At 44.6% G+C, this 14,908-nt stretch overlaps 1 protein-coding gene across 5 annotated transcripts in view; it reads left to right on the top strand.

Moving 5' to 3' along the window:
- EDARADD (EDAR associated via death domain) overlaps positions 1-14,908 on the top strand; it is a 57,876-nt gene that overhangs the window by 31,030 nt on the left and 11,938 nt on the right. For all 5 annotated transcript variants that reach the window (XR_008616203.1, XM_007110464.3, XM_028481385.2 and 2 more), the window contains one exon: positions 8,463-8,508. Coding sequence is in view for 4 of the 5 variants with exons in the window: in XM_007110464.3 (XP_007110526.1) it covers positions 8,463-8,508 (46 nt within the window). In the remaining variant the exon portion in view is untranslated. The remainder of the gene's footprint in view (positions 1-8,462; positions 8,509-14,908) is intronic.

Genomic DNA, 14,908 nt, shown 5'->3' on the forward strand with positions numbered 1-14,908 from the left:
TTCCTCCAGCTCCATTTTTCTTTCTCAAGGTTGCTTTGGCTATTCGGGGTCTTTTGTGTTTCCATACAAATTGTGAAATTTTTTGTTCTAGTTCTGTGAAAAATGCCATTGGTAGTTTGATAGGGATTGTGTTGAATCTGTAGATTGCTTTCCAGAAATGAAATTTTAAAAGAAAAATCATAGTACTCTAATTTGATAGAGTCTATTCATGCCTGTGTCTTTGACTTATTTCTACTTTGGGACCAAGTCAAAAGAAAATGTGGTAAGACAGGTACAAGCTAAAGGGCAAAAATGCCTGCTTCCTAGCACTTAGTAGTTATTTACCTGAGAGCAGCATAAAGAGAAGTTTGTTTATTAATCATTAAATTGCACGGGTCCTTTAGTTTATCTGCTCTAATTGACCTAATGGCTTCTATTCTCATTATTGTTCAGTGCCCTGTGGACTGTAGTGCCTTTGAATTTCACAAGTGGGCTAGAATTTCACTTAAAGTTCCGGTTGGTGTGGGTTTCAGGGTGCAGCTGCCCTTATACACGTTTGAGAGTGTAAATTGATACAACTTTCAGGAAATTATTTGGCAGCCATCTATTACCCATTGATCCAGTGGTCCCGCTTTAAGGACTTAATCTCACAGACATCACAGCAGAGTGTGTTTGAAACAGAGGAGAGTTGTGGGTATCTTACATGCACATAGGTAGGAAGTGGTTGAATGAACTTTGGTACTTTGACACGTGTAATACTATTAAGCCATTGAAAAGAGGAGAGACCACTGACCTTAAAAGATACCCAGCATATATTGTTAAACAAATAAACCAAGTTTTAGACTAGTATGGTTTGGGGCTAAACAGCATCTCTATATAGGTTGCGAGTGTGGCTGTCAGTAAGGACCAAAGAAGCATGTGCCCCAGGTTGTAACCTCTGGGGAGGGAGCTGGGATGAGAGATTAGGAGAAAAAGATTTTTGTATCTCTTGCTGCTTGTTTGAAAAACAGTATGATTTTGAATACTTGTTATTTTGTGTGTGTGTTTGGTGTTTTCTTCAAAGAAAAGTGATGGACTAAATCATCCAGACATTTAGGTGGTATTTCGGCTCAGTAAACTTTTCATATATTGGCCCTTGAAGCCAGGTGGTCTTTCTTCAGCTAGCACACAATTATGCAACACAGGAAGATCAGAGACTGAAATGAGTTCACGAATGCACTTCCTCATCTCGAACCTTCGATTGGTCTGTGCTCCAGCGTCGCTTGTATCCTCCGGCCCAGGATTTGTGAATGACAGAAACATAGGCAGAAACATAGGCCATAATCTCCTGTAAAATACTTTGTGTTATGTCTGAACAATAACCAACTATACTTCACCCCCAAAGGGAAAACCCCTCCCTCTTTCATCTTTGAAACCATAGCCAAGGTATGAAATTACACCTCAGCGTCGCCGCCTTGAAGTCACAGGAACAGCCATTGCAGTCTTTTTGTATGTTTGTTTTTTGTTTTTTTGTGGTACGCGGGCCTCTCACTGCTGTGGCCTCTCCCGTTGCGGAGCACAGGCTCCGGACGCGCAGGCTCAGCGGCCATGGCTCACGGGCCCAGCCGCTCCACGGCACGTGGGATCCTCCCGGACCGGGGCATGAACCCGTGTCCCCTGCATCGGCAGGTGGATTCTCAACCACTGCGCCACCAGGGAAGCCCGCCATTGCAGTCTTTGACCTTCACTTCAACTCCAGAAGTAGCAGGTCTCCCTTGTAATTGGATAGAAAACTCGCTGAAGAGAAGAACTAAATGTATACAAACCCACAGGTTTGCTCTCATCCTAGCAAAGCACCGTACCATTCATTTCAAATTCCTGTTCTTCCAGATTTAGTTCTTTCATCCTCGGTGAAACGTGCCCTGTTTCTGACGTCTCGCTCGAGTTCCTGCCACCTTTGTGCTCCCTTGGCGCTCGGTCTGTGCCTTTTTTACATGTTATTCCTTGTGGTATCAATGTTTATGTGTGTGTTTTTGTCCCATTACTGGATCGTAACCTTGCAGTATCAGGGGTCTGCATTGTTGTCAGCACTGAATAGGTGCTTGATGAATGTATCCTGACTGAAGCACATTTCTAAAAGCCAGTTGCTGGAATACAGGCAGACCTGTTTTATTGCTCTTGGCTTTATTGCGCTTTGCAGATATTGTGTTTTTTACAAATTGGGGCAACCCTGCATCCAGTAAGTCTGTTAGCGCCATTTTTCCAACCACATTTGCTCACTTCGTGTCTCTGAATCACGTTTTGTAATTCTTGCAATATTTCAAACTTTTTCATTATTATCATATGTGTGATGGTGATCTGGGAGCAGTGATCTTTGACGTTACTACTGCAGAAAGATTATGACTCGCTGAAGTCTCAGATGATGGTTAGCATTTTTTAGCAGTAAAGTATAATCCACCTGCCAGTGCAGGGGACACGGGTTCGAGCCCTCGTCCGGGAAGATCCCACATGCCGCGGAGCAGCTGAGCCCGTGTGCCACAACTACTGAGCCTGCGCTCTAGAGCCCGTGAGCCACAACTACTGAAGCCCACGTGCCTAGAGCCTGTGCTCCGCAACAGGAGCAGCCACCACAACAAGAAGCCTGCGCACCGCAACGAAGAGTAGCCCCCGCTCGCCGCGACTAAAAGAAAGCCCACGCGCAGCAATGAAGCAGCCAAAAAAACAAACAAAAAATATTGAGTATAAATTGCTTAGAAAAACCCAACAGGAGACATAGTCTAGTCCTGATGTTTAGAAGTGGATAATCAGTAAACACATTCAGAAGAGTTACACAGATGTTGGATCTGTCTTGGGAATTCATAGCATTGAAAGGTGCTTGAGTTGCACTGGCTGAGTGATGGGAGAAGATTTAGAACAGTCTAAATCCATGCTATATAAGCTCTGTTACTCTGGCACACTCAGGCATTTAAACTCTTATTTTGAAAGCCATTTACTAAAATATTTTCGTAAAGCAGAGACATTAAGCTTTAGCATTGGTTGTTCTCCCAAAGCAGCTAGTTAAGTAATTTGGTGTTAAGTCATTTGCAAGGGAGGAATTTCTTCTCAGGCTCTTTGTCTGTCCTGTAGGTTGCTGCCACCAGGTGGGCAGTGATAACTTTGGTCTTCATGGTGGTTTCCAACCAGATTTAGGCTACAGTCAGATTAACCAACCTGTTGAGTGCTTTCCCACTCAGTTATCCTCCCCTTAGTTTGCAAAATTATAAAGATGGGGCTCGGGGCTTCCCTGGTGGCACAGTGGTTGAGAATCTGCCTGCTAATGCAGGGGACACGGGTTCGAGCCCTGGTCTGGGAGGATCCCACATGCTGTGGAGCAACTAGGCCCGTGAGCCACAACTACTGAGCCTGCACGTCTGGAGCCTGTGCTCTGCAACAAGAGGCCACGATAGTGAGAGGCCCATGCACCGCGATGAAGAGTGGCCCCCGCTTGCCACAACTAGAGAAAGCCCTCGCACAGAAACGAAGACCCAACATAGCAAAAACAAATAAATTAATTAATAAACTCCTACCCCAAACATCAAAAAAAAAAAAAAAAGATGGGACTCTTTATTAGTTAGCTAAGCATAGACATTTTAAAAATAAATTTATTTTATTTTTGGCTGTGTTGGGTCTTCATTGCTGTGCGCGGGCTTTCTCTAGTATGCGGTGAGCGGGGGCTACTCTTCGTTGCGGTGTGCAGGCTTCTCACTGCAGTGGCTTCTCTTGTTGCGGAGCACGGGCTCTAGGTGCACGGGCTTCACTAGTTGTGGCACGTGGGCTCAGTAGTTGTGGCTCGCGGGCTCTAGAGCACAGGCTCAGTAGTTGTGGCGCACGGGCTTAGTTGCTCCGGGGCATGTGGGCTCTTTCCGGACCAAGGATCAAACCTGTGTCCCCTGCATTGGCAGGCAGATTCTTAACTGCTGAACCACCAGGGAAGTCCCTAAGCATAGACATTTAAAGATGAACCGAACAGTCCAGAAGAGCACGTTTCCCAGAAACCCGGTACCTGGCCCCATCAATCTGGTGCTGGTTAGTACCCTCCCCATCAGTCTGTCAGCATGTTTGGCCCATCAGTCCATCCCCCCGTGTGGACGGCACACGGAGTACGTTCATCTCTGAGTTGAGAGCTTTTCCCCGAGTGTCTTCTTGGCCCTGGGGTCGCTGCTGCTCGGAGCCTGGTGTGAAATCACCACGTGTAAGTCTCCGCGGGGGACTCTTGTTCAGCACCTGGTTCCTGCAGCTCCCTAAGCAGAAATGGGACCCGACGACCAGGTTATAAACTCACCAAAGTGCAAAATTAGTGTCACCTAGCCAACTTTCTACTCAGAGAATTCTCAGCAGAGGTTAACAAATTTGCCCAAATATAAGGTAATTCCCCCGTATTCACAATGGAAGGGTTTTACAAAATGGGGGTTTTCTTTGGCCTACTTGGATATATAAACCATTGGTGTTCAACTTCATGGTTACCTTCAGATTTCCTAAGGAGATTTTTAAAAATCTGTATGTGGTAAAACAGTGGTCCCCAAACTTTTTGGCACCAGGGACCGGTTTCGTGGCAGGCAGTTTGTCCACTGATGGGAGGTGGAGGCGGGCGATGGTTCAGGCGGTAATGCGAGCTACGGGCAGCGGCACATGGAACTCTGCTCACTCGCCTGCTGCCCACCTCCTGCTACGTGGACTGGTTCCTGACAGGCCACAGACCAGTACCGGTCCGCGGCCCGGGGGTTGGGGACCCATGTGGTAAGATACACATGCAGTATTTACCATCCTGACCATTTTTAGGTGTACAGTTCAGAGGCAGTAGGTACATTCACATTGTTGTGCGGCCTTCACGACCATCCATCTCCAGAACTTTTTCATCTTCCCAAACTGAAACTCTATCCCCATTAAACACTAACTCCCCGTTCTCCCTTGCCCCACTCCGTGGTAATCATTATTTTATGTTCTGTCTCTTTGAATTTGACTCCTCTAAGTAACTCATATAAATGGAATCATACAGTATTTGTATGTCTGTGACTGGTTTATTTCACTAGCGTAATGTCCTAAAGGTTCATCCTTATTATAGCATGTGTCAGAATTTCCTTCCTTTTTTTTTTTTTTTTGTTTTTGTTTTTGTTTTTTTTGCAGTACGCGGGCCTCTCACTGCTGTGGCCTCTGCCGTTGCAGAGCACAGGCTCCGGACGCACAGGCTCAGCGGCCATGGCTCACGGGCCCTAGCGCTCCGCGGCATTGTGGGATCTTCCCGGACCGGGGCACGAACCCACGTCCCCTGCATCGGCAGGCGGACTCTCAACCACTGCACCACGTGGGATCCTCCCGGACCGGGGCACGAACCCGCGTCCCCTGCATCGGCAGACGGGCTCCCAACCACTGCGCCACCAGGGAAGCCCTAGAATTTCCTTCCTTTTTAAGGGTGACTTGTATTCCACATTTTGTTAATCCATTCATCTATTGATGGACATTTAGGTTGTTTCCCAAAACCCAACAGATGGCACTTGAACTTCACTCAGAATTAAAACGAGTCCTCTGAACAGAAATCTCTGAACAGAAAAGCTTTGGAACAGGACCCAATAGGGCCTTGACGAGGACAATTTGAAAGGAAACCAAGAATGACCAAAAAGCAGGTGGGACCCAGCTGAGATCAGATTTGTGAGTTCATGAATGTGTGAGGCTTGTCATTTCTTCTTCCCCAGCAATACTCAGCATTTAGAGCAAGACTGGTGGAGTAGAATCATGCAGAGCTAAGGACTGGCAAGGCCCACAGCTAACGGACACATCTAGGGTGTTTTTAAACATGTCACTGAGATGGTTGACAGTGACTAAGTGACAGGAGCCAGGTGAGAAGGGTGGACTGGGGGTGGAGGCGCTCGACTGGTGACCAAGGAGATGAGGCCAGAGAGCAGGGTGGGAGGGGATGGGGGAGGGGCAGGGACAGCAGCGTGAAGAGCAGCATCCTCTGGTCTGGAGAACTCAGAGCCCGGGCTGTATTTAAGTCTTCTTTCGAAGAAAACTCCTCTGGGTGTTTTTGTTGGAAGAAACCTCTGCCCTCTGACTTGATCTATTGAGATACACCATCTTCTGCCTTGTATTTTAGTTACCCATGTGCGACTCTGTTTCCCCAGCATATCTGAGGGCAGGCCTTGAGGTCAAGGGTTCGGGTCCTTTTATCTTTGTAGGTGGATTCCCCCGAAGAAGCTTGTACCTATTAGCTACTCAGAAAAGAGGTGATGAATGAGGTTTCAGTAAGACCCTAAAAACCACAAAAATCAGTCTTTTCTGATTTCACTCTTACAAAACTAACCTAAAAAGTAGCGTAACATAATAATCAGAGCAAGAGTAGAGATCGCACATCTAAATTCTGTCCCCATCAACCTTCACAAGTAATTCTGAGTCCATGTCCCTCGTCTACATCAGGGGGATGAGTCTGGCCAGACACTGATTTTGGTAACATTTTCTCCAGATGATGAGAAATCAAGTCAGATATGCCATGTAATATGGTCTTTACTTAAAGGACAGTTCATGTTTTAGCAGGACCTCGTCAGTACCACAAAAATCTGTCAAGTGTTAACATTTGTGTGTCTCGACACTGAAGGTCCTGTTTTTGCTTCTTCCGCGCGAGTTTCCAATTCAGTGAGCAGTGACTGTGTTGATGGGAGGGCAAGCCTGCCTGGTCCTGCTGGAGCCGCGCAGATGCTGAAAGGCAGGTCTCCACACGACTGGGTGAATAATGAATAGTGGCCTTAACAGCTCGGAGCTTCTGGGTTTCGTCTTGCAGAAGTAAAAACTTGCAGAGAGGAATTTTTGTTCTTTTAGAAACTGCCCAAACTCTTACAAACTGTATATACACATGGTGAGCAGTTTGCTTTTTGTACTAGTGAAGACAGTGGGAAGGGACAGGGCTCAAACAAAAACAGTATTGAGATGAGTTAGGGGACAAAATCTAGCTGGTAAGACATAGGAATACGTCTTGTGTGAAACAAAATAGGATTGTAATTAGACCAGTGTCTATGCACTGCCGAGGCGTGGGCATTTATGAGGTGGGAGCAAGGAGAAGGGCTTCTTAGGAGATTAAGAGGAAGAGACTGTTTAAAATGTTTGATACACCAGGGAGTTAACACATCATTAAGGGTGAAACTTTCAGAGACCTGAGAATGTGGAGCATTCGCTTAGCGATAAGCGAATCTATCAGCCACCTCAATATACAAGTAGGGAATCAGAAGCCAGTGCTGGTGAGTGATGTGTCTGAGGTTATGAGTGCAGCTGGACTTACACCCAGGGCTTTGACCCAACTCTTAGTGCTGCTTCTGCAGTACTAGGGATGGAGGGGGTACTGTTAGGTGCTGAGAGATTTTAGTTTTATAAAGATGGAGTTAACATAGACATATACTAGGGTCGGTCTCCTCTGCTGACTTCATTGAAAACCCTTACACACACACACACACGCACGCACGCACGCGCGCGCACACACACACACCCACCCCCTACGAGAAGATCAGGTAAATCCCTCCAGGTGGTATATGATTGTAAAAATGGAACCTCAGGCAGGCAGAAACACAATTACCTCTCAAGGGAATTGGTTGCTGCTTTTTAACCTCTCTGCTGCTTTGTAATATGTACTTAAAAAGTGTAATAGATACGGGAAAGAATTATAACCTGGACTGACAAACAACAAGCCCAACAAAAAGTAAATAGGAGATAAAATAAGGGAAATAGTCCATAATGTGAAATTAACAAAAAACAAAACAGTAGCATGTTGTTATGTGCACTTATACTTTTTTTTAAAAATAAGGACAGTAATTCATTTAACAAACATGTGTTGAGTGTCTCCTGTGTGCTGGGCATTGTTCTGGCCACTGAGGATCCAGCATGGAGAGCAAATAGGCAAGGGCCCCTGCCCTCCAGGAGCTTATATTCTAGAGAGAGACACATCATTCACTACCCATTTTTAAAATGTTTTTATTGGAGTATGGTTGATTTACAATGTTGTATTAGTTTCTAGTGTACAGCAAAGTGAATCTGTTATACATCTATCCACTCTTTTTAAGATTCTTTTCCCATATAGGTCATTACAGAGTATTGAGTAGAGTTCCCCATGCTATACAGTAGTTGCTTATTAGTTATCTATTTTATATATAGTAGTGTGTACATGTCAATCCCAATCTCCTAATTTATCCCTCCCCTGCTTTCCCCCCGGTAAACGTAAGTTTGTTTTCTACATCTGTGACTCTATTTCTGTTTTGTAAATAACTTCATTTGTACCATTTTTTTAGATTCCACGTATAAGTGACACCATATGATATTTGTCTTTCTCTGTCTGCCTTATTACCCATTAAAATACCATTTTTAAGGTCCATTCTCCTTCTCCCACCCACAGTTTTTGGTGGAAATTTAACTGAATTGGGAAATTGATAACATCTCCAATCATGTATGGGTATGGTTTTAATGAAGATTGCTTTTTGTTTTTTAAGGGAGAAGAGAATGGCTTTCCAGACAGTACTGGAGATCCCCTTTCAGGTAAATGATTGACTCTAAAGGTATCTGGGCTTCAGTGATAGCTAGTGTGGCTAAATCCAAGGTCATTTGAGATGTTTATCATTAACTTTCAAAATCTGTATTACCCACTAGAGAAACTTTCCAACCACACACCACAGTGAAGTGCAAAGGTATCTTACAGGATTTCACAAAAGCCTTCAGAGAGTATGTTCTCTGTGTTAACCCTCCTTTGCTTGGGCGGGGTACAGCAGGCTTCTCAAGTGGACGGGTTTAGGATCAGGTGAGGGTCGAACTGACGCTCCCTCCCTCTGAGTTCTGGGAGCCGCAGTGTTGGCGGAGAGCATTGCCAGGTGGAAGCGAACAATGGGATGTAGGCAAACTGAGTCAGCGTGGGAAGGGCTGCTCAGCCACCTGCTTCCCGCTTCCCTCCTCCGGCACTTAGGGAGCCAAAGGGGCCCTTCCTGACGTTAGACCATGTGCTGGTGCCCACGTTTTCTGCTTCTAGTGTGTTTAACCAAGGAACATTTAAAGTTTGTCTCCCCTGCCTCATCCTCTGCTGCCGTTTTTATTCTTTATTGTAAGATAGAAACTTTGACAGTGTTTAGATTCCTCATTAATTAATTATGGGGAAAATACGGAGTGAGTATTAAAATAAGCTACCAAAATAATAATTAGGAAAAAAAAAACCTCACCAACATTTAAAAATATCTTTCAAAACACATATTGAATGGCCCGATTCATCAGGGGTTTGTTTGTTTCTTTTTTAAGGAAGGGTTGGTGACTCATAAAAGCCTTAGGATAATCTGTCATCAATCCCAGGCTGTGCCCAGGTAACAATGCTGAAAATCAGAACTTGTGGTGCATAATCAAATTTTTTTCCTTAGAAACATGATGTTAGCAGCAGTTTTATCTCTGGGTGGTGAGATTCCACGTGGTTTTTTGTCATGCAACAGATTTTTATTTCTTTTTTTTTTTTTTGTCTTTCCGGTACGCGGGCCTCTCACTGCCGTGGCCTGTCCCGTTGCGGAGCACAGGCTCCGGACGCGCAGGCTCAGCGGCCATGGCTCACGGGCCCAGCCGCTCCGCGGCATGTGGGATCTTCTCGGACCGGGGCACGAACCCGCGTCCCCTGCATCGGCAGGCGGACTCTCAACCACTGCGCCACCAGGGAAGCCCAAGATTTTTATTTCTTCAAGACCCACTGTGTGCCAGGCTCTCTAAGGAGGCCAAATGGCAAAGGTATAGTTCTGGAAGACAGAACTTAGCATTCTGGTTCCAGTTCAGCTACTGTCCTTCTGTGATTAGAGAAATCCAGGAGAAATTGGGCCAGGAGAACTTCCGGTGGCGCTTACCTACCAGGTTTCATGGGACAGGCCCAATGTCTGGGGTCCCATCCAGGCACCCAATGGAACTCACCTTCTTTGGACCAGAATCCGCCCCTACTAGAGGCTAAGGCCACGGGCTAATAATTTTCCCTCTTCCACAAATACTGCAGCAGACACAGGCTCAAATTAGAAGCACCTAGCTGAGTGAGGTGGAGGAGGGGAAAGCATCTTTGCATACAGGCAGAGGCAATTTTAATAATCTTTTCACTATCCTGTATTTTAAAAATTTCTAACATGAGTGGGTATCAGAAAAATCTACCCCCAGAACTTTAATCTGTATATACAGATATATATATATAACAAATGATCCAGTGTAGGCAAATACATACAATACGTGGTAAAATAACCAAGGAGATCTCTAAAAGGCTAACGGTGATGGGCCTGGTTGATGAGAACATGAAATTTTTTTTCCATATGCTCATCTGAGTTTTTAGATTTTCTGTGACGAGCACATATTTCTTTTCTAATTAAAAAAAAAAAATCTACATTTAAACTTTTTAAAGACTAACACCCTGCACTCTAATGTGCAACGTCAGCTAAAATGAGAATGAAACAAGTAAGTTGCTTAGGAATATCTATAAACCAGTCAAAGACTCTTATGAGTTAAGGTCATTAATAGAGTAACCAAATTTCGGGTTGTCTCTAAAAATTTTTACCTGTGTCAAAATGACATGGAAGATTTTCGAAGAGAACAAACTTTTCACAGTGATAGCAGGTAATATTACTGAGAGCAGAAATTGTACTGCTGAAGTCAACAGCTGTACAGGTCTTTGGTTGGGTTTGGGGCTTTTTTTTCCCATAAACAAGCAAATGAGACACATTGACTTATTGGCTTTGCTCTTGGAAGAAAGGGCAAAAGCAGATCCCTGTATTTCCTCTTTGAATGAGAGTTGCCACCTAAGTAAGATTTATCTCATTGTTTTACTTACACTAATTTAGCATTTGCCATGTTCCAGGCCCCCTTCAAGCACTTTTAGAGATATACTCAGAAAAAATAGCATTCATGACGACTCTGTGGGTCCAGTTATTTTCTTCACCAGGTGGATGCCACAGAAGTAGCCCTGGGTTCTGTGGCTGGCGCCCATCACATAGGGCCTAAGTGGGAGTCAAGCCCCAGGCCAGACCCAACACTCCCGTCCCCACCGGACCAGGCTGCCTCTCTATTGGTCAGACGCATCGCTTGCGTAGCGCACGCGTTGAATACCCGAGTGTCACACGTGGGGGCGAAGGTCAGGCTTCCAGCTCAGAGTCTCCGTCTGGAACAAAGCCAAGGTCCACCCTGACTCCCACAGAGTCAGCCTCTGAGCCGCTGAAACACTTTTCCCAGAAGCTTGCTGCTTTCCCCGCATCAGGCCCTCGGTCAAGCCTTAACTCAGAGCCTGGCTTTTATTTAATTCCTGCAATTTGAAAACCTTAGTTACCTGCAATCCAGTTTATATCTGGTTAAAATAAGGCATATGGGGAGAACGGAGGGCTCTAGGATAGAAGGAGGGAAGTGACCGGAGTGAGAAATGACAGTTTGTAATCAAGGAAGGAATAAGAGTACTATTCAGAATCAGCCACTACTAGAAAAGCAAAGCCCCTTGGGTGGAACCGTTGAATACAGAAGCAAGCCCCCAGGAGACATTAAAGTTTTACACTGTTTTCAGGCAGTTTTTCAAAGTGAAAACATCTGGGCATTAAAGGAATAAGCCTCAGTTATAAAAACAAGCAAACAAAAAAAGCAAAACTCCCAAATAGTAAAGTTGAAAACCTCTTCTTGTTCTCCCTTCTGGTGTCGGTATTTATCACCTGGACCGTGACCCGCCTCCCCACCTATTCTCCACAGTTACCTGTTTTTCAAGACTGACTTTTCTGACGACCTTGTATAATTCAGCACTTGCCTAATCTAAACCTAATTTCCCCATAGAAGTGAATGTACAATAGGATTTTCATTTTTTTCAAATTGGGTCCATAAAGTGACACTTAGTAAATATGTTTGTGTCACGTAATTTCAGAATTCATGTAAAATTCTATGTTGAATTTTAACCTGGGTCCTTTCTTACGTGTGTTTCTTTTTTTTGAAACGTGCCTTCTACACTCCAGTTTTGTTTGATGGCAGGACGCCCTGCGTGGTTTACTAGCCAGGATCCAACCAGCTTGTCAGTTAGCCTCCCCAGGGATGTTTAGCAACTTGATGTCTTCTTAAAAGGGTATTTCAGAGAGGGAAAACGAAACCATATTGTCTTTCCCTTTGGTTAAGAGATCACTCACCAAAAGCCCTTGGGTCAGTTTCTTAGTAGATAAAAATAATTCTTCATCATTTTCCAGCTCACATCAAATAACTACCTCTGATGAGTCGTGTGGTATGTGGGCACCCCAGTGATTTCTCAAAGCCGTAAACTGGCATTTTAAATATATCTATTTCCAACCACATCAGACACCACACACAGAAAAAAGCATGAACTGACACCCTTAACAAACATAACTGCAGAAGTATTTGACTGTACTTTGACACTTGTTGGTATTTTCCAAATCTCATAATTAATAGACACCTAGGAGAGAGTTACTTTATTTTAGAACCACAATGTTTTGCTGTTTGCAAAGCTGCCAATATAAAATGTTTACTATTTAATTGTTTGAGCTAACTCAAGACCTAGTTATCATGAGGAGCATTATTATAAACGATCTGAGAGCCAGCAGTGGCACTGAGCACTTTGGAGGAAAACACCCGTGTGGTAATAGCTCTTGAAAAGCCAGGACGTACAAGATAAAACGGCACGTCCCCTGCAGGGAGATACATTAAGTCAATCTGTGATCCACTGCTGACATCCTGACTGAAGCCATTTTCTAGGCTCAACCAATCATGACCCTTGTGAATTCTGCATCTTGTTCCAATTAACTGTTAATTGACCAGCATTTTATAACCTGCCAGCCTCAAACTTGAGAGTTAGACACTGCATCATTGGACACCAACTGTTTCTTACTTTGCTTTAAATGACATAGACATACCTTGTCAATGAACATGCTTGATTTCTGAACTCTTCTTTTAAGGTTTGATGTAAAATGTGTGTGAGAGACAGGATGAAGAATAGGGGGAGAGCAGCAAAAGAAGCCCCGTAGGAAAATCCATTCTTCTGCTTGTGAGCCTAGGGAAGTATTATCTATCCACAGACTCCTAATAACCAAGCAAACACGGTATCTTTCAAAGAGAAGTAGCTGTCATTCCAAAATCTACTCTTGGCAGGCCCTTCTGACTAAGAACTTACTCTGTAGATGTCTTTAAGGCAATGGTTTTCAACCCTGACTGCACATTAGAATTGTCAGGAGAGCTTAAAAAAAATTTCCATGTCTTGCCTGCACCCTAGACCAAATAAATAAGGATCTCTTGGGTGGCACCAGACATCAGGATTTTGTAAATCTCTGCAGGAGGGTCAGGGTAAGGGGGTCAGAGAGTTCCATTTTTTGGCCAAGGTTGAGAACCACTGCTTTAAAAAAGGCTGTTGGCTGTGGTTCCTTACCCACAGCTACTAATTCTTTGTTGCATACTTATCACGCACTAGGATGAGGCTTTAAGGGATGATATCATTTAATCCTCTCAACAACCTTATGAAATAGGTATCGCTCTCCCTGTTCAGAGAGGGAGGCCATGGCATTAGCAAGCTCAGTAACCTGTCCAAGCTGCACACCTGCACAGTGTCGATTGTGTTGACACTCGGTCGGCACGCCTCTAAAACTCATGTGGATAATCTCTGTGGTACTCAGTGTACTCTGTCTCCATAGCAACCAGTCATCTTTCTTCTGCCTTGTATATACTCAGCACTAAAAAACTTTCAGTTCGTCTGAAAATCTCTAGATAGCTCTTCATAGGCTGCCCAGAGGTTTCTAATTTGACTGTTTCTCTGTGTCCCATTCTTCATTCATTTGATTTACTCCGCAGACATTATTGAGTGCCTACTATGTGCCTGTAATGAAGTGGTGGCATCAGACATGTACATCCCTTTCCTCTTGGAGCTTATATACTAGTTGGGAGTGACAGACAATAAACACAAATAAGTAATTTCATATGGTGGTAGGTGCCTTGAGGAAAATAAATGAGTACAATGGGTTTTGCCTGCAGGGAAAGGATGATGCTTTAGCTAAGAAGGTGCACCAAGGTCTAAATAATGCAAAGAAACCAGCCATGTGGAGATCTGAGGAAGGAGGACTCCAGGGGACAGAAGTAGCTGGTGCAAAGGTCCTGAGGCGGCATTGAGCTTAGTGTTCTAGGGACAAGTGTGGGCAGTGATGAGCAGTAGAAAAGGTGGTGAGCTAGGAGGTGTCAACAGAGGCCAGATGACATGGGGATTCTTTTTTTTCCAGTCTACTTAAAAAAAAAATAAATGTAAAACCTAACATCATTAAATAACATTTACATAAGACTTGACAAAAATGCTTTCACATCGTTTATCTCATTTACTTCATGAGCTATAGGAATTATTATCATCTCCATTTGATAGATGAGGAATCTAAAGTCCATGGATGTTGGGCTTCCCTGGGGGCGCAGTGGTTGAGAGTCCACCTGCCGATGCAGGGGACGCGGGTTTGTGCCCTGGTCTGGGAAGATCCCACGTGCCGCGGAGCGGCTGGGCCCATGAGCCATGGCCGCTGAACCTGCGCGTCCGGAGCCTGTGCTCTGCAACGGGAGAGGCCACAGCAGTGAGACGCCCGCGTACCACACACACACAAAAATAATAATAATAATAAAGTCCATGGATGTTAAGTGCCATGAGTGGTCAAGCTCTGGGAAGCTGGAGCACCAGGGTTTGATGGGCCCCATCTGATGCACATGCAGAATCGGATGCTTCAGGATTATGTGTGTAAAGGACTCAGTGCAGGGCCGGTTATACGTTAGGCATTTGATAAATGACAGTTACTGTGGTGATGAAAATCGCTGAGAAATTTGGCCCTTTCTCCGCTGATAAATTCTTCCTTAGTTTAAGCCAGTACTCTGAACTTACAGAGGGCAAGTCCTTCCAGGGTTTTGGCCACTACAATAAGAAGTCATCATAAATTAA

This window comes from Physeter macrocephalus, chromosome 20 (genome assembly GCF_002837175.3).
Source record: "Physeter macrocephalus isolate SW-GA chromosome 20, ASM283717v5, whole genome shotgun sequence".
NCBI lineage: Eukaryota > Metazoa > Chordata > Mammalia > Artiodactyla > Physeteridae > Physeter > Physeter macrocephalus.